General features: G+C 43.8%; 2 protein-coding genes across 4 annotated transcripts in view; both read right to left on the bottom strand.

The window, feature by feature from the left end:
• The window catches only part of SORL1 (sortilin related receptor 1), a 177,232-nt gene that overhangs the window by 25,746 nt on the left and 131,539 nt on the right, over nucleotides 1-19,947 (bottom strand). For all 3 annotated transcript variants that reach the window (XM_039470514.2, XM_039470515.2, XM_039470516.2), the window contains exons 29-38: nucleotides 19,279-19,410; nucleotides 18,506-18,640; nucleotides 17,523-17,678; nucleotides 12,925-13,074; nucleotides 4,814-4,945; nucleotides 3,901-4,027; nucleotides 3,560-3,729; nucleotides 2,169-2,281; nucleotides 1,834-1,938; nucleotides 1,090-1,162 (exon numbers count right to left, since the gene is read on the bottom strand). In XM_039470514.2, the coding sequence (XP_039326448.2) occupies nucleotides 1,090-1,162; nucleotides 1,834-1,938; nucleotides 2,169-2,281; nucleotides 3,560-3,729; nucleotides 3,901-4,027; nucleotides 4,814-4,945; nucleotides 12,925-13,074; nucleotides 17,523-17,678; nucleotides 18,506-18,640; nucleotides 19,279-19,410 (1,293 nt within the window). The remainder of the gene's footprint in view (nucleotides 1-1,089; nucleotides 1,163-1,833; nucleotides 1,939-2,168; nucleotides 2,282-3,559; nucleotides 3,730-3,900; nucleotides 4,028-4,813; nucleotides 4,946-12,924; nucleotides 13,075-17,522; nucleotides 17,679-18,505; nucleotides 18,641-19,278; nucleotides 19,411-19,947) is intronic.
• On the bottom strand, nucleotides 4,952-9,557 carry LOC120364617 (large ribosomal subunit protein eL43-like; the record flags this gene model as incomplete). The annotated part of the gene is made up of 1 exon (XM_074400312.1): nucleotides 4,952-9,557. A coding segment is annotated over one exon (315 nt), but the record flags the coding sequence as incomplete, so codon positions are not given.

Raw genomic sequence — 19,947 nt, 5'->3', positions numbered from 1 at the left:
CAAAGGCTCCAGATTTTAGAGAGGACCAGATAGTGACTCTCCATGACCCAGAGCCTATTCCTCACAGGCTCAGGTTAAAGTAAAATCTCCCAATCATGTTGCATGCCACAGTGTCCATCTGGAATTCCAGAAATGCAAGTAGCCTGTGCTAAGGCTAAGGTCAGGAAAACTGCTCTGGAGGCTGAGTTGCGGTCCATCTCCCAAAGTGTGCCAGAACCCTTCATTTAATGGCTTTGATTCACTCCCTCATTAATTATTTCCTTCATCTCTACTAGATGCCCATGATAGAGGAAAGAAAAACAGACCAGATCTCTGCCCTCATGAGGCACTCGTGCAAGATGCCGAGCCCGCCACCCCCGGCAAGCAGGGTTGTCTAGTAGGGCGCATGTGTCTCAGCCCAGAGAGAAGCGTGGAGCACAGTGGTTAAGAGCACAGGCTTTGGAGTCAGGCAGATCAGGTTCCAGTGCCAACTCTGTCACTTACTGATCGTGTGGCCTGGGGCAAGTGACATAACCACATTCCAGGCCCTTATCTTTTCTTGTAGTTGTTCTGAGGGTTCAATTAGATGAGCTGATGTATGCAAAGCAGTGAACACTCTGGAATGCCCTGCCCTTGGCAAGCCGTCAGTTATTACTAATATCAGTGCTAGTACAAGATAAAAAACCACCTACACATAGTTTGCCAGCGCTACGGGGAGAATAACAAGACTCAGCATGGTGCTTTCTTTAAAGCATCATAAACGAACATGCACAAAATCATCTTCCGCTTTGGCAAGAAGGAAGGACTCCTTCTGTTTTAGATATTGTGACTACCCACAAAGGGCTGGGCCTGATGGCCTTTGGAAATCCCTTTGTATGTCTGCATTAGAAGAAATGTTCAATTCTAGGAGGAAAAACACACTCAATCACCCCAGAAAGACTTTGTATCTAAAGCACTGCAGAGGCACCCAGAAGTGTGCGTGTGTTAGGGAGAAGGAAGTGTGTGACGTTTTCTAAACTACACTTCTCCATTTTCCAGTCATATTGAAAGTCATTTTGAAAGGGTTTCTATAATATCTTCTCTAAATCTGCAAATGCTGGAATCATTTACCTTTTCCTTTTATGGTGGTAATGCTTTTAGAATCGCTCCAGTTTCCTATTCCACGACTAGTCACCGCAGCCACCTTTTCAAATCAGAGGGTGAATTAGTATGAAATAAAGGCAATACACCATACAGCAAGAATACTGAATGAGCTAAAGGAGTGAGATTTTAGCAGTGAGGGTGGAAAAATTACATACAGAGTGGTCCAGAATATTCAGAGGCCCTAGTATCTGAACCAAGAGGGCAAAAAAGCAAAGAGAAGGTGCTTGGGTAAAAGGTATTATGACAGTCCTAAGATCAACAAATTTCTATTGATCGAAAACTATCAAGGTTCTTCTAAAGGGCAGGTATACACGTTTTGCACAAAATCTACCTCTTCCTGCTAAAATGTATTTCATAAGAATCTCACAAAAATCAGTTTAGAAAGACTACTTATCATAGCTCTGCAACACACTCCAGCTAAATACAAGCAGAAAAGAGCAGAATGGGAAAGTATAGGAGCTGGAAAGCTAGCAGAGTATCGGCATTAAAAGCAGGGAAAGCTGCATTCCCATAAAGCTCAGTTATCTGCAGAAAGTCTGACATCAAGCTCTTTGTGGTATCCATTTGAAACTCTGAGCTCCCCTATCCCAGGGCAAGAAGTTGGGTATTTTGCACATTACTAATATGCATCTCATAAAGGTGAGTGGAGAGTTCTCACAAAATAGCAGCAATCTCGCTCAGTTCTAAGACTGCCTGGATGGTGACACTCACTCTGACGGTGTAGAGGGTGTTGACCATTAAGTTCGTGATTTCTGTAAAGTTACTAGCAGCCCTCTGGGAGGCCCACATCTTGGAACCACTCCTGCTGTACTCTACCTGAAGTGAGAAGAAAAAAAAGGTGAGTAAAGGGAACCAAAGGTCCAGGCATCCTACTGTCTTGCAAGGAGACTGGAGGAGAGAAGAGAAAGTGAGGAGCAGAATGTTCTGATGAATGATGGGTCATCACACCTACAAAGCTACACCAAATCAACCCCGCGTCACACAGAACACCCAGAAACCTCCTAGACCCCCTACGCACATCCAGCCAACTCCTGGAAGATACTTACAATGTACTCACGGATGAGGCCATGGGTGTGGATGGGAGGAGCCCAGTGGCCTACAATCGCACCTTCTGCTTCCCTGGGGAGTGACAGCTGGAGATTCCGAGGGGCATCTGGCACTAGCAAAAGAGTCAACTCAAGGTTAAAAACCCATCTGCTTGGTGGTCAACCTGAGGAATTTTCCTGGGCTTAGAGTAAGGACAAGAAAGACTCCGCAGCCAGCATTGAGACCTATCCACTAGAAGGGCTGCTAGCTTGGTCCTCACATTGTCAAGACACGTTTCCTTTTCTTCCAGAAAGCAAAGTGTGCCATCTACACATCACATCATGGCTCAGTTGAGTGTGTGGTAAATTTGTGGCTCATAAGGGCTGCAGCATAGAGTCACCTGGGCAGGCTGAGTCACCACTGACCCTGAGACTTCTTTGCTGAGATCTTAATTGTCAATGACAGCACCTGCTGCCTCTGCTTCTTATACAACAGAAACAGAGTACTGTGGGCATGGCTGCCAAAAACTAAGACTAATTTTGTAACATCACAGAATTTCTATAACCAAATGAACGTGATCATCTTCAAAGCAGGCTCCTTAATGAGTTTAGTGCTAGCATATTTGAGATACTTTAGGCAATGGAAAGAGATGGCATTCAAGCAGACAGTTGCTCATGTCAATTACTTTGAAGTAGGGAGGAAGCAAGGAACTCTTTTAGACACATACATTTGGTAAATTTCTTAAAAACGTAGCCACAAAGCCACGCGCAGTGGTTCACACCTGTCATCCCAACATTTTGGGAGGCTGAAGTGGGTGGATTGCTTGAGCTCAGTAGTTCAAGACCAGCCTGGGTAACATGGCAAAATCTCGTCTCTACAAAAATACAAAAAGTTAGTTGTGCATGGTGGCACACACCTATAGCGCCAGCTATGCAAGAAGCTGAGGCGGGAGGACCACCTGAGCCTGGATAGACTGAGGTGCTGAGCAGTGATTGTACCTGCTCTGTACTCCAGCCTGGGTGTCAGAGTGAGACCCTATCTCAAAAAAAAAAAAAAAAAAAAAACACAAAATTGCTGATATGCCTCATATTTTAATGACAATGACTTCCTAAGTACCAAGTACTAGGAAATATCTAGAAAAGGAAGGTAGAATTAGAAACCAGACCCAAAAAATGCAAGAGGGCAATGGTGGAGAGAATCTTAAATAAACTTAAGGTACAAAAAAAGTCTCTGATGCAGTACGGAGAATACATATTCAACAACTCTGGCAAGACTCTAAAGCTTAGCCACAATACTTCCGTACATGTGAGGCACATGTATGTTCCCACATTCCTGAGAATACTCAGAAAGACGTTCACAAAACCCCACCTGAGGTCTAACACATGCCGTAAAAATAAACTGTAACACTTACATCCCTCCGGGGTCCTCAGGGTCACAAAGTCATTGGTGTTGTGTGCCTTGCTGAGACATTGAACCTGTACTTTAACCTGATACGTGGTATCTGGTTTCAAGACTTTTAATACAGTGTTTGTCTTATTGCTGTGGGTCTCCAGAGTCTTCCATATGCTCTCGCCAACCACCCTGGCCAAAAAAATTAATAAATAAAGATATTGTCACACTGGAGCAGCACGGGGGGCTGAGATGTCTGACTCAGTTAATAAAGACTCACACAGTGCATGCCACTAGAGAGTTTATAGAACATTCTGGGGCAATGAGGACATCATTTTCATCTCCATGGCAGACAGGACCCACCTGTAGTAGACATTATATACACAAGAAGCAGAGGGCATTTTTTTGGGCCGCATCCAGGTCAAAGTCACATCCCCAGAGAAGTCAGCTGTCCACTGAAGATTCTGTACTTTGTACACAGTTAACTCATCTAGAGAGATAAAGGAGAAAAACTCAAAAAAAATTAAATCTTGGCTGGGTGTGGTAGCTCACACCTGTAATCCTAGCACTTTGAGAGGCTGAGGTAGGTGAATTGCCTGAGCTTAGGAGTTCGAGACCAGCCTGGGCAACATGGCTAAACCCCATCTCTACTAAAAAAAAAAATTTTTTTTAAAAAAAGAGTTATATCTTACAAATCCTTAGACTTCAAAGGACCCCAGCTTTTAAAATCTACCATGACCTAGATTATCAAGAGGCCATTATCATTATCTGAAGAGAAATCTCAGAAAATGTAGTTGAAACCTCCCTACACAATCCCTCCTAGGGTCTCCGACATTACTGGTCATGATATTTTCCCTTGAATTTCATCTTCCTCCTGCCGATGGCAATTTAAGCCTATTTCTCAATAGAGAACGCCACAAGTGCAAGGACCATGTCATGGCAGTGTCCATTACTAAACACTCCAGAGATAAGAACTGAGTTAATCCCACCAGCAGATGGAGACTGTGAGAACCATGGTGTATGGGCATGAGGTAGTAAGACCACCAAAAACAAATCCAAGACCAGCATTACACTAACAGAGAGGAGAGAGCTGCACGTTACATCAGAGTCTAGCCAACCCTCACCTCACTTGGGGCTCCAAAACTAGGCACAAATCTGTTTCATCCTCAGATTGGGAAAAAGTTCAAAACAGTCCTAGCTCAAGATCTACACGGGAGGGACCCTGGGGTAAGCGAGCCGCCGAACTGCCCAGCCCAGCCCGCGAGCCGACACTCACCACTGCAGGCCTTCTCGTCGCTCTCGTCTGAACAGTCCAGGAAGCCGTCGCAGCGCTCCGAGAGCACAATGCAGGCCTCCCCATCCTCGCACTTGAACTCCCTGCTCATGCAAGTCAAGGTGCTATGTGTGGCTGAAACACAGAGAGGCTTCTTAATCCCACGGGGAGGGACCATATGGTACTAAGGGCTGGGCACAGGTTTATGCAGGTTTAGGCAAAGTGGTTAGAATTCTTTGAATTGGCTTCTGCTTCGAAACACACTTCTGGAATGAAAAATGATGGAATCTACTCAGGCATCGAGGTGCCATCTCATCTAACACTAACAACTGAAATCTGCATTCAGGAAGATTGAGTATTTTGGAGTCAAATAAACCAGAGTTTAAATCCTATATCTGCGTGAGCTTGAGCAAACTGCTTAATATCTCCCAGGTTCAGTTCCCCTATAAAAAATGGAAGTAACAATTCCATCACTGTCATGGCTGCAGGGATCTAATGAGTTCACACACCTGGAATAGTGCCTGGCTCCTGGCTGGCATCACCAAACTGTAGCTACTACGCTACAGTACTATTAATTTTTCTGCTACTAATTAGTTTGCAGCCTAGAAAGAGGAGCTGATTTCTGGTTTGAGAAATACAAATAATAATGAGATGGATCCCAATAATATTAAGAGGCATGCATACTTTATGAAGTATTTTACATTGTTTGGCTTTTCAAAGTACTTTCACAGAAAATGAAATAATGCAAATAATGAGCCTTGGTAAGTTAAGAGTTATGCAGCTACATGGCTAGGCTATTCATCAAAATGTGACGTGCTTTCCCGTTCTGAAAGTAGATTTAAATGCATGGGAGGCTCTAAAAAGAAAGCAATGACCATATAATTGCAAATGATCCTAAAAAGAGGAAAGGCGAGAATGGCCGTGGACACCAAATCTGCTACGCGGGTTGAATGCCTGGGTGGTACAAATCTGCTATGTACCTATGTACAGCAACTTCTTCATTGCACAGATTTACACCTGTCTGCCCAGTCCTGGGCAAGGAAGGGTTACATCAGAAATCCAAGCCCACCAGTGATGAGGGTCTAAAATCAATATTGCTCCTCCAAGTCAAAGATGTCCACATCCTAATCCCTGGAACCTGTAATATGTCACCTTATGTAACAAAAGCCACTTTGCAGGTACAATTAGATTAAGGACCTTGAGGTAGGAGAGTTCAGTCTGGATTATCCAGGTGGGCTCTGTCTAATGACATGGGTCCTTAAAAGCAGAGACCCGTTTTTGGCTGTGGTCAGAGAAAGAGAGAAAACAGAAGAAAGGTCAGAGACATGCAACATCACTGGCTTTGAAAATGGGGAAACTGTAACAGTAAAAAGGAGGCTGAGCATGAATGACTCCATCCTGCTCCCTGTACCCAGCCCCCTGCCCATGGTGACATCTTGGAGGTTAATGGCCTCTGCTTATCTCTGCACATAGGCCAAGCTAACTATGGAAGGAATTTTGTTTATAGTTTAATTTTAAAGCAAAGATGATAATACTTCCTTCCTGAAACTAGCCCCTGAGGAAATACGGAGGGTGTACACACAAGTAACAAGGCTATGTTAACGATGATATGAGCATTGTGACCTGAGCAAGGAAGCCGCACCTCAGACCCAGGCATGTGGTCATGGGTCAACTCTTGACCTGGACCCCCTCCCTCTTCTCCCTTTTCCTAACATAAACAACAATACTTGGAGATGTAGGTAGAGAAACTGGACAATGTTCCCATGAGAGCAACCAGGATGGTCAAGAGGAATGGATAAAGGATCCAGGGATATGTTCCTAGAGATGAAAAGATACAAGGAGGTGGGGTGGTGGCGAAAAGAGATGCAGACCACTCTCACAAGTGTTCTTCACTGATGAGTTTTCATGTGAAAGAAGAATTAAGACTTCTTTGCATGAGTATTCAGGATGGAGGTGCAGACGTCAGTTCATTGCTTATTTAAAAAAATAATTCTGATACAGAAATTGTCAGTGGCAGAAGGAAACTATCAAAGTCACTTAAGAAGCTTTTCACAAACTATGATCCCCTGTTCCCCAGGAAAATCATTACATTTCAGAATTCTATTATATACTGAGCTGAAATTGGTCTGCCTTGTGGGGGGAAGCTCATAACAAATAAAAGTGTATTCAAGAATCAGAGAAAGGTTTGAAAACCACTACTGTAATAGCCTCAGAAGGCCAAGATGGAATTCATCCATCCATCCAGTGAACATTCATGGAGGTCCTACCATAACTCAGGCACTGCTCCAGATGTTAAGAATATGGGGATATGTAAAACAGATGCAGGGCCTGCCCTCATGGAGCTTATCTTCTATAGAGAGAAACTGCAAACAAGTAAATAAATATGATCAGGTTATGCCATTTTATATAGGACTGTCAGAGAAAGACTCTGCTCAGATGGGATTATTTTGAAAAATACCGAAACCCCCATCACAGAAGTATTCCACTTGAAACAATGTGGTAAAATATAATCAAACAACAGCTAAGTAGTAAAGCTGAGGATGTTGGAAGCTTCTTTATAAAGTGTGCCTCAAAATTTTAAAAGCAGAAGAGCATGGGCTTTAGACTCTGTAAATAAGCCAGGTGTGGCAGTATGCACCTGGAACCCCAGCTACTTGGGAGGCTGAGCCTGGACTACTTGAGGCCAGGAGTCTGAGACCAATCTGGGCAACATAACGAGACCCTGTTTCTAAAAAAAAAAAAAAAAAAAATGACAAAGCAATAGAATCTGGAAATAAGGTTGTCATTCATCTTTGAAAATTCTTAAACTGATAATTAAACAGATGATTAATAGGCACTTAGAACAGTACTTAGGGGCCTTCAGGGGACAGCTTCTCTAAAAAGAATAGCACCATACTAATCTCATTTCATTTTTAGATAATGTTATCAAGTTAATGTTGGGAAAAAAGCTGTAGATATAACACATCTTGATTTTAAGATCCTTAACTAGGCAACATCCTTGTGAATAAGCCAGATTGGTAACAGGCTGAAAACACTGATATAAAGAATGCCAATTAATGAAGTAATATCACCTAGGATGAAGGTTCCATTTCCTTTCTCTTTCTTCATTATCTCCTGTGTTCATCTTATCATGTGGTTGCTTATTTGGCTCAGACGTGCCCACTGTTATTTTGGTGAATGTGGAGTGAACCTGTCTCTGTTGGTTTAACACTCCAGAATTCCACTTTGTTCATTCTTTTAATGCAGGAGTCCCCAGACTTTTTACACAGGGGGCCAGTTCACTGTCCCTCAGACCGTTGGAGGGCCGCCACATACTGTGCTCCTCTCACTGGCCACCAATGAAAGAGGTGCCCCTTCCTGAAGTGCGGCGGGGGGCCGGATAAATGGCCTCAGGGGGCCACATGCAGCCCGTGGGCCGTAGTTTGGGGACGCCTGTTTTAATGTAAGTGTAGAATTGTACACTAATTCCTATTCAGTTCATCTGTGTTAGTTTTGGTGTAGTCTTCCCTGATGAGAACTTTCAACATGGCTTTCAACCTAAATAAATAACCCAGTCCAGTACTGGGTGATTCTCTTAGAACCTTAATTCTCCTACCTCGAAAAAGGAGATAATACCAAAATCACAGTTATTTTGAGAATTAAGTAGAATGAATACATGATTTGCTTGAGAATATTGAATAGCACATTAAAATCCACCACCAAAGGTTATTTTCTCTTTGTGAATCCTGATTGTTTTGCCAGAAAATAAGCTATCTGGGCAACTTTGTATTATCTTCAAGAATGATACGCATGCCCTCCAAGTTTTCATGTGGTCATTAATGACATTTTAAAGAAAATAGGGCCACTTTAAAAAGCATCAGAAAATATTGCCACAGCAAATAGAAAGAGCAAAGCAGAATCAGCCTGAAAAAGACCACTTACGATAAAGCAAAATGAAAAATAAAACAGCCAAAAGCAAGAAAGCAAAAAGGCCTAATAACGAAAGAAATATAAGGTGATAGAATGAGAAATAAGGGTCTTTTAAGGCCTATGAAAGGCTGCCACATCCTGCTAAACACTGAAGAACTTAAAAAAAAAAAAAAAACCACACAGCAGGAAAATTAATTATATTGAAGACAAACTCCATCAGCAGATCCAAATATTTAATTGTGCAAACTTGCATTAACTTTGAAAGTAAATGACAAAGCTCAACCTCACAACGGACAGACAAGACAAAGAAATGAGAAAGAGATGCAATATGGAAAGGTTAACCAAGGAGATGAAAACAGTCCTCACCATCTGAATTTATTTGGTTTATTTATATGGATTTATTTATTTATTTCTATGAATGAATATACAAGTATCAAAAGATATCAAATTATCTTTTTTTTAAAATTACATAAATTAACCCATTTATTACAGGCCAGTGATGTCTCAAAGAGTAGAGGAGCGTCTACTGGTCTTTCAATTCCTTCAGTCTTCTGATGGCAGACTTTACCGTGACAGCGGAAGTGGTATTGTACATCCAGGCACCGCCAGCCACTGTCTTCATGCAGGAACCACAGTGCCAGGTCCCCACAGCTTGTTTCTTCATCTTGGTTTTGCCACAGAAAGAGCAAATGTACTTGGCACGCTGGCCGATTTCAATTTTCTTCACCATTTTCTGGAGGGAGGCCCCATAGCGGGTCCCGTATTTACCAACAAACCCAACTTTCTTGGTGCTTGGCCATGTTGTTGGGCCGAGCCCAGAGAGAAAGACGGTATCAAATTATCTTAACTTTTTTGTTCCTAGTTTCCAGGTAACAAGTGCTATGTTCTGGACACAGAGAAATTCATCCCCAAAATGGATCCGAAACTACTCAATTCCTGAGTTCCAACAGAAATACTTTAGCAATGAAAGATTCCTTACGATCTTCCTAAACTAACCTAAATAAATAAATAAAACAAAAAGAAATCACCCTACCTTGGAAATTGACAAATTGGAAAGACTCAAATGGTATTTCTTGGGAAAAAAAAAAAAAAAGACCCCTAGGTAGCAACTTATCCAATTCCTTGACTTTTAGTCAGAGAAAAGACGCTTCAGGCAGCTGAAACAAAAGCAGAAGTGACATTTCTGGAAATGAAAGGATGCATGAAAGTGGGGGTCCTGGAACCCCTGCAGAAAAAAATAAGTGTTAGGAGAAAAACCTATGTATGGTGGAAATAAATTAGTTTCATATATTGAGTTAAGTACAAGCCAAGATGATTTTTCTCTCAAGTCAGAGCACATCAAGGCCTAGAATGAAATCCATCTCCAAAAGTCCATCACTGCAAAGATCATCATAAGGAACAACAAAAGTGTGAAAATTGACAAAGACTCATTCCAACAGGCAAGCAAAGACCACTAGCACAGACAGTTCATGTCGTAAAATGAAAAGGAAGACAACAATGCCCCCTCCGGATTCTAACCTCCCTTTTCACTTTCCACCAGGATGACTTGCACTACCTTAGATGTTAATGTCAATCACCATCATGCCTAACCTCACTCAGGGAAAGCTGCAACTCCTCATCCTCAGTATTCTCCCACGTAGCTGGGAGCATCAGCTTTCACTGTCATTCAGTGAAAAACGCTCATCCTTCCTTTTCCCTAATCACCACGGCCAAAAAACTCACTGGATGCTGTTAATAATAACTCCAATATACAAAGAGGTCACTCTTCCTTTTTTACCTTCACAGTCCCATCAAATTAGCCTCCTAACGGGCACCTGGCCTCCAATCTCACCTCAGCCTTCTTCTAACCCACTCCCCCCATGATGAAGTCTAAGTGATCTAAGATACAAACACCCATCCCTGAAATCTTCAATGGCTCCCTGGGACCAAGAAAATAAAAGTCCAATCACAGGGGTCTCCCTATCTACGTCATGCCTACCTCTCTGCATTCACCTTTGTCCCACCCACAGCCACTCTACAGGTCTGCTTTCTTATGCCTCTGAGCCTTGGCATATACACGCTGTTCCCTGTGTCTAGAATGCCGGTCATCTGCCACCCTGTCCCACGACTGTCCAGGCATCATCAATGGGGATGCCTCTCCTACCCTGCACCCACCTCTCCAGGAAGTCAGCCAGGCCCACCTTCGAAATACGCCGGTTCTTTGGATAACTTCTGCTACTACCTAATCACTGCTCCCATTAGAATCTGTATTGCCAGTTACCAGTCACGGTGGCTCAGGCCTGTAATCCCAGCACTTTGGGAGGCCAAGGTGGGCAGATCACTTGAGGTCAGGAGTTCAAGACCAGCCTGGCCATCATGGCAAAACCCTGTCTGTATTGAAAATACAAATATTAGCCAGGCATGGGGGTGCATGCCTGTAATACCAGCTACTCAGGAGGCTGAGGCAGGAGAATGGCTTGAGATCGAGAGGCAGAAGCTTCAGTGAGCTGAGATCCCACCTGCCCCTGCACTCCAGCCTAAGTGACAGAGTGAGACAACATCTCACACACACACACAAAAATAAAAATAAAACAACTGTATTGCCAGAAGCCCAATCAATGCCTGCCACGTTGCGCATGATCAAGGAAAAATTTGTCCAACCAGACTGAAGATGTTACTGGATCCACACCCCTTCCTCTTAACCAAGACTCAACAAGGAGGGCCCAGTCGGCACCCCGTGGAGAACAGTGCTACAGATACAGAAGAGACAGCTGACTCCCTCTTCCTTTTCTCCCCGAGCCTCACTGGGTGAACTATTTAGGACAGAGCAGTATATCCCAACCTTGTCTGAGGCTAGGAATCAGACAGCCCTTTTAAAAGGCTTGGGTTCCCAAGCATTTCCTCCACCATTGCTCTTGATTCAGTGGTCTGAGGTGAGATCACCAAATTCACATTTCTCATAAGCACTTCCACATGCTCCTGCTAAGTTCCATAAATTATGTAAATACTGAATTAGAGGAATTAAGAGATGACTAACCACTGCCTCAGCTTCTCTTCTATCTCTAAATGACAAGATTTGGCAGGGTTCCAACCGAGGCTCAGTTTTTCGTTGGTTGAGGAAGTCATTATTTTAAGATTTAAAAAATGGGACCAGAACAGAGATCAAGGTGGAGGAACTGAGGCATTTGCTGCTTAGGGTTAAGGCTGGGGGAGCGGCGCTCAGCAGAGAATGAGAGGGGCTTTTCCACCCTCTTCTACATCCACCAGGGCAGGAATCAGGCAAGCATGGAAGAAGCCCTCATCCTGGCAAGAAAGGGAATATGACTGGCTAAGACATCTGCTGTCTGCAGCTAGCAGGAAACTGGATGGAGGGGAGACCTGCAAAGCAGGGATCCCTGAGCCAGAGCAGCACCCCACCATCAAAGAGGCAGGCTGGTAGGGGGCTGCATGGACACCGTCCCAGCCATGCCCTTCCCAGTCTGCTACAGTAGGACAGACCAGCCAGTGGTGGCATTAGCGTGTGGCCAGGGACTTGAAAAGTACCGACCGGGCACATAAGGATCAAATGCTTGCAGAAGCCAGTGTCTCCCTCCATCACTCACTCCAAGGATCCTCCCTGGGTACATCAGAGGATCAAACACCAGGACCCACTGTGTTTTAAAATTACCAACTCCAAATCTGTAGAGAGAATGCAAGCATCGCCTCACACTGGGCTCAGATGGCCTTGCGATTATTCCCCATTTGGCTTAGCACACTATCTCACCAACCACAATTACCCCAAGGGCTAGGACTGAATTTCCTTAATGGAGTGCTAGAGGCGAACCTTCTAATAACACGGCTTCTATGCCCCGTAAGTGCTCACTAAATACTTCCAGAAGAATGAATGCACATACAGAAAGAGTTGTGGCTTTACCCGTGGGTGTTTTTAAAGTGTTAAACATGCCTACAAAACCTATTTAAAATGTTTATCTCAGTCACTCAAAAAGCATTTTTCCTGGACATCCTCCTGGTATTTAAAATGCAGCTAACTTATTAAAAAGGTGACTAACACAATGATATGGGTGCACGTTGCAAAGCTCTTGTGAAGAATGCGGTAAAAGCATGGTTAGCGAAAGCGCACAGGCTCACACACAGGCGTGTGCTGATTCAGAAATGAAGCAGAAGGGCTGGAAGTGCGCTCTCTGCAGAAACGTGCCTGGTGGGTGAAGCGCCCTCTGAATACTCACGGCAATTGGCCTCGTCCCGGCCATCCTGGCAATCTCGGTGGCCGTCACAGCGCTTCCAGTTGGGAATACACTTCTTTGGTTGGTGGCATTCAAACTCAAACCGGTCACATCGCCCAAGTTGGGTGGGAGTGGAGGCAGCAGTGACATTTGCTAAAATAAAAGATTTTTAAAATTCGCATTTTAGTGTTGAGAGAGCTGGCCAATAACAGTCACCAATCAGTGTGCTCGGAAATTAAGGTGCTTCAGAAATTACAATGGGAACCTAAAGACAAATATGAGTTTTGGATAGACAGCAGAGTAGGTACAGATATCTAATGTTGCTTCCCCACAGGGTCCCACTAAAGCCACAGCGAAGAGACTGTTTTCAAAGACCTAAATCCGCAAGGACATGGATAATGGGAAAGGAGACAAAAGCAACAATATTTGGGAGCTGGAAAGAAGAGAGACAGTGGTATGTGACCAAAGAAGCCAGCAAAGGCTGTATCCTACCCTAAGCATCCCAGGAGAAAGCTCAAAACCGATCAGATCAACAACACATAATCCTCAAAAAGTTCAGAAACTGGTATCTCTTAACTGGGAGTGAAGAAGAAGGAGTTAAAATAAGGGAACTGACTGAATGGTGTTTAAGACACAGCTACATTCCCTATATCCCCTCCTATCAGTCTTGCAAGACAACCAAACATATGTCACCCTGACAGAAGAATGGAGGGTTGTCTTTTGGAGAGAGTAAAAACAAAGCGTTGTTTAGACAGGCGTAGTTGAGAGCAAGTATATCCTACAGACGAAAGGGGGGTTAAAACTACATATGGGAACCCCAGTTCTCTTCCCTGAAGATCTTAGTCATAAGGTCATTATTGCCCAGGCAGGAGATCTAAGAATCTTCTCTGAGGAAGATGAACAGCTTCAGAAACCAACCCTGAAGTAACCAAAATTCAGGGTTCCCCCGTGGTTCCCAGCCATGAACCTCGAAACTGACAAGCCCACCCATGTGCTCAGAATTACTCAGAAGCACTTTAGTCCTCAGCCTCAAACACAGCAGCAACCAAGGACTGTCTGAGAAAAAGCTGTGACGTGAAAGACAGAAAGCCAAACAGAGCCTCCAACCCCCAAACAGGCCATTTGTGGGAAACACAGGTTTGCAAGAAGAAAACTTCAAAGACGAATATCCTTAATATGTTCAGAAAGAAAGAATATTTATCCATGGAGGGGGGAAAAATAGGATACCATAAAAAGGCACAGGGGTAAAATTGAAAAAAAAACTCTTAAAACCATGACAACAAAAATGAAAAACTCAGCAAAGAGCTGAAATAAAAAGTTGAATAAATCTCCTATAAAGTGGGGAAGAAGAATTTTCAAAAACATAAAAGATTAAAAGAAAAAAGAAGAAGAAGACCAGAACAGGAGACAACATATGAATGACAAGAATTCCAGGAAATAAGAGAAAACAGGGAGAGAAATACCATTAATAAAATATTTCAAGAAAAATTCCTTGAACTAAAATATATAAACATCCATAACCACAGAACAAGCAAGCATCCACCACATTGGATGGAAAGGGTCTCACAGCAAAGCACATCACTGTGAAATTTTAAAACACTGGTGCCAAAGGGAAGCTTCTAGATGGTTAAAAACAGGTTACATACCAAAAAAAAAAGCTTTTAGATTTCCCAAAATCTGCTTGAAGGCAGTGGAACAAAACCTTCGAAATTGTGAAGAAAAATTACTTGCAATCTAGCATGCCAAACACAGCCCAACTATCAATTAAGTCTGAAGATAGAATTTAAACACTTTAAGACATGCAAAACCTCACACAGGCCTCTCCACATACATTTTCTCAGGCATTTTCCAGAAAATGTGCTCTACCAAAACATGGGATTGAACTAAAAGGAGAAAAACTGGGACACCGTAAACAGGAGTTCCAACAGGAGAAGGAGGTAAAGCAAGTCCTGAGGAGGATGATGGTGCAACGTCCTAGAAGACAATTGTGCACCAGGTGCACAGGGCAACCAGTACAAAGCAGAGCAGCAAAATTCAAGAGACAAACTCCTGAGAGCTGCCATCATGGTATCCTTGGCCACTGCATCATCATATCCACCTGACAAGGTTACTAAAAGACGCACTCCACCCAAACAAGGGAGTAAACCAAGAAAAAGCAAAACACAAGATCCAGGAAACAAGGAATCTAAACTGGGAGAAAGGCAAAGAGAATTCCAAGGGGGCAGTGAAAGTCCCAGGCTAACGGACACACCACAGGACTAGAGAGCAATCTGTCCAGAAAGGCGAATCCAGGTTGTTATAAGGAATGTCTCCAAGAGAAAAACGGAACCTGATAAATTACTGAACATGTTCACCTGTGGAAAGTTATCCTGAGTGGTGACTGAAAGGCCGAAAGCATTAGCAAATGGTACCAAACAACCTAAGCAAACAGATGAAAAAAGCAATTATTAACCTTAGGATATTGTGCATATTCCAGAGTTTTAATTGGATTTTCAAAGGGGCTTTCCCTAAATCCCAGAATTCCTCTGCAGAAACACAAGGTGCATGGAGACGGGTGAGAAAAAATAAAAAGAGGGAGAAAGCCAGGCCAAGGCAAATCATGCCACTTATTCCTGGACAATAAGGGAGGCATCAGAGGTCTCCAGCACTGGGGAGGACACGATCATTCATCAGTACAGGTCTTAACAGAAGAAAAACTGAAAGGGGGAGAAATACGAGCCTGATAAACTAGTTAGGATACTTCTACACTAAACAGAGAAAATCCAAGAGTTACAGACATCAACAAGTTCAAATTTGTCCCAACACAGTACACAAAAAAGAAAGGACAAAAGCTGAACAGGATATGTAAACAGAGATCTGCCCATTGGATTAGTCAGAATTTGCTAGAGTCTGTTAATGTCCTGCTCAGAGTTTTCATAAGCAAACGTAACTTGGAGAGGATAATAATCAAGTTATTCAATAAACACGTAGGCCTTGAGGGGAAAGCACAGACACAAAGTTTGGTTTTCTTTTTTACAACTTATTTTAATTTGAGAAGCATTTAGGGGATACTGACTGTTTTCTTGTTATTGTAGGAGACACAGAGCAGGACTCAAAGTAGTACACGGGATGATCCCCAAACAGGAAATCCACACAATGGCTATGAAAGCAAAGATCAACACACATGAAATAATTAGGAAGCACTATACGGCAGATCACAGTTAAGAATCAAAAGGTCAACGGGTAAGTTTAATGAAAATGAAAAAGAGATAGAAACCAGTTAAAGAAGTCAGTAAAAGCTCCACAGACATGGAGCGTGAAAGGAGAATAATACCCTACTTGTTGAAAGCAGAAATCCCAAACGTTAGTGGACCTAAGAATCATATGGGGATCTCCTGGGATCCACCCAGAAATTCTGATTCTACGTTTTTAATAAACACCCCAGGTGATTCCATCAGGGTGGTCTTTGTGCCACATTTCGAGAAGTACTGATGATATTAATATATCAAGGTCTCTTTTGCTATAAAATGCATGCTTCTGTTTGCACTGATGGATGGTGGGTTTCAGGGATAAGCAAAGCAGGAGGATAAGGCTGAGGGTCCAGGAGTTACTGCTGAGGGAAAACTTTGCTGCAGGTGCCCAGGTGGGAAAGAAGCAAGTCTATCTGGAGAAGATGAGGAACCTAGCTTAACCGATGTAAGAAATCCAGGGAGGCAAGGAGGAGTCAGGTCATAGAGGGCCTGGAAAATAGAAATTCTCAAAAATTGATCTTCTAGACAGAAGAACAAGAGGAAACTCAATATGGCAAAAAGACCACCCTAATAAAAATATCATTTTATAATTTTTTATTAAAAAAAACATAGAATCGGAATTTCTGGATGGAACCCAGGAGATCCCTATATGATTCTTAGGTTCACTTAAGTTTGGGATTTTGATGTTTAAGGAAGCAATGGGATGAACATAGTCATGGAAGAATGGAAAAGGTCATGAAAAGCATGCAAAAAATTATTTGTTCTCCTATTACAAATGAGTTTGAAGTCGACGCCTGTTTAGGAAAGAACACAGGATCCTTACCTCTGTTCTTCCTGCAGTCAAGAGCACACGCGAGATGGGGTTTCAAGGTCTACCCCCACCGCCAACAATATGGTGACTACGGACCTTCAGCTGCCTCTTTCAGTTTAGCCACTAGATGGCAGTGCTTACCCTTCTTTTAGTTGGACAGGCCAGCTACCTAGCTTCACACACACACACACACACACACACACACACACACACACTTCCATGCAATTCCAATTTGTATTTTCCCGCTAAGAAGGCAGCAAAGGTACCACAGCCTGGGTGGAAATCAGGGTGGCTGGCCTCTTGTAGGAAGATCAGAGGCCAGTTATAGAGGATGAGATAGTTGCTCCCATTCCAATTTCCTATGTGTCTATGATCCAGGGAGAAATGCTAGAAGTCAGCCTGCCCTGGAGGTGCACCGTTAGTGACAGGCAGCCTGGCCACATAGTGGAGTCCCAGACAGCAGGGCACGGGGCCCAGCCAGGCTGCACCCAGAGTGCACCCCCAGGAAGTCCTCTCCACAACAGCAGGTACCACAGGAGAGGACGTGGGCCGGAACTCACCAAGCGAGGGGCAGGCTTCCTCATCTGAGCCATCTGCACAATCTCGGTACCCATCACACACCCAAGTGTCCATCACACAGGTCCCACTGCTGCAGCGGTAGTAATTGGGCAGACACGTGGAGGGCCCAGGAGTTGAGAAGGGAAGAATATGTGAATCTGAGAAAAACACCAAGCAAGGAAACCCAAAACGTTAGAAGCAGCTTGATCCTACACCAGACGGATCCCACACCTAGTGCGGATGTCCCACTTTTAGCTGTACCTGCTGAGGGAGGCCAGTGACAGGCATAGCTCTAAGCAGCAGCTAATCTATAAATCATATATAATGAGTTGTCAGAAGAGGCAACTTTATGTTCCCTTTTGGGGAGTAGATTTCCCTCACTTACTATATTTGATTTGGGCTACTACTCAGATGAGTTTGCTTTCGCAGGGGCTGATGGAAGACACGGGTGGCTCAAGAGGCACAGGGTGTCTAAGGATTCCTACTGAGGCGAAGCATTGTGTTCTGGTTAATTCAACCGCAACTACCCCACGACCCGGTTCAGAGATAAGAATGCCAGAAAAAAAGGGGCAAGCCTGTATTCCACATGAGTGCTCCTCAACTGCATCACGGAGCACAAGGGATCTGGAGGCTTATTAGCAGGCAGATTCTGACTCAGTAGGTCTGGGGTGAGGTCAGAGAGTCTGCATTTCTAACAAGTTCCAAAAAGATGCAGATGCTGCTGGTTGCAAACCACACTTTGAGTAGGAAGGCTCTAGACTTCTCACTCTGCCTTGAAAATATGAAATAAATAGCCTGAAAATAGGAGAAGCCAACCACACTTATTTCAAAATGAAAAAGAGGTACAGAAAAGAATGGAGTCACTCCTCTCCCCAAAAAATGCCCCCCAAAACACAGAATAAGCCAGGTACATCCCGCACAGCTGGTGGAACTATTCTGGTGTGTCTTGGTTATGGAGCTGACCCAGGACCCTGGGGCCTTTTACCTCCACAATCCTTCTCATCAGACCAGTCCCCACAGTCGTTCTCTCTGTCACATTTCCACCTGTTGGGGATGCAGTGGCCATTCTCACACCGAAACTGGAAGTAGCGGGAGCAGTTTGGGGCTTCCGTGGGGTTTTCTGGGGAAATCAACCACAGCATCAGTTGCTTCCCCTGCACCAGTGTGAACACAGGGCTCCAACTCTGTGCATGCTCCTCCAGACCCAAGTTCCTGGGCAACCCACACTTCCCACCCATAAAGAGATAAGGCAGCTTCATGGACCCATTGGGCAACAAAAAATACACCCACCCACAAACTAAAGCTCATCTTCCCAGCCCTCAACCCATGTTCCTCTGATCTAGACTTTGATATACTGAGAATGATCACCTGAGTTTTAATTTTGACATTTTATCAAAGGAATAAAAACTACTGATGATAATCCAATGATGACAAGAACTATTACACTGTGGTCTGTCACTTTTAGGGGGCGGTCACTCCATAATATTTACCATAATTCCTTATCTACCATATTCCTTATATATAATGTGGTCCTCCCAACTGCGGGAAAAAAAAAAGGAGATCAAATAAACTTTTCCCTAGCACCTGCGCACTTCAAGACTCAATTCCTCGTATGAGTATTCAGGAACTGGCAGCAACCGCTGCTGAGTTCCCTAACTCAGCAAGTCTGCAGTGGGGGTGCCGGCGAGTGCCCCTCTAACTGCAGGCGTCACTGTAGCAGGAGGATGAGGATGTGAGGAGTCAGATTGGACGTCTTACCGCAGTTGGCCTCATCAGAATAATCGCCGCAATCATCCATCCCGTCACATTTCCAAATCAAACTGATGCACACTCCATTCTGACACTGGAAACCGAACTCATCACAAACCTTGTGGAACTCAGGGTCTTGGGCTACAGAAGAAAAAAAACCACCATGAGGTCCAGGAGCTTCCACGCTGAGGGGTAGAAGCAGCAGTGCTGTTCAGAAGCAAGGGGGAGTAGCAGTGACTTCCGGCAAGGGACTGTCTGGCTAGAACATTCCTTGAAAGCAAAAGTCAAACCTAATCTTAACAGGGCACACACTCTTAATTAATCCATTCTATGAATCTTTACTGAATTGTGTTATGAGCCAAGGTTATCCCCCAAAAATCATGTTTAAGTTCCAACCTCCGCTGTCTCAGAAACAGGACTGCATTTAGAGATAAGGGCTTGAAAGAGGAAAAGTTAGAATGAGGTGATCTGGGCGGCCCTAATCTAATAGGCCTGGTGTTCTTAGAGAAGAGGAAATTTAGACACAGATGTGTGCAGAGGAAAGACCCTGTGAAGACCCAGGGAGAAGGCAGCCATCTATGAGGCCAGGGAGAGAGGCTTCCAAGACACCCAACCCCAACCCTGCTGACACCTTGATCCTGGCCTGCTAGCTTCCAGACTTGTGAGAAATAAATTTGT

This window comes from Saimiri boliviensis, chromosome 6, assembly GCF_048565385.1.
Source record: "Saimiri boliviensis isolate mSaiBol1 chromosome 6, mSaiBol1.pri, whole genome shotgun sequence".
NCBI lineage: Eukaryota > Metazoa > Chordata > Mammalia > Primates > Cebidae > Saimiri > Saimiri boliviensis.
The sequence above is the reverse complement of the archived record's forward strand: the minus strand, read 5'-3'. Positions and strand labels throughout refer to the sequence as shown.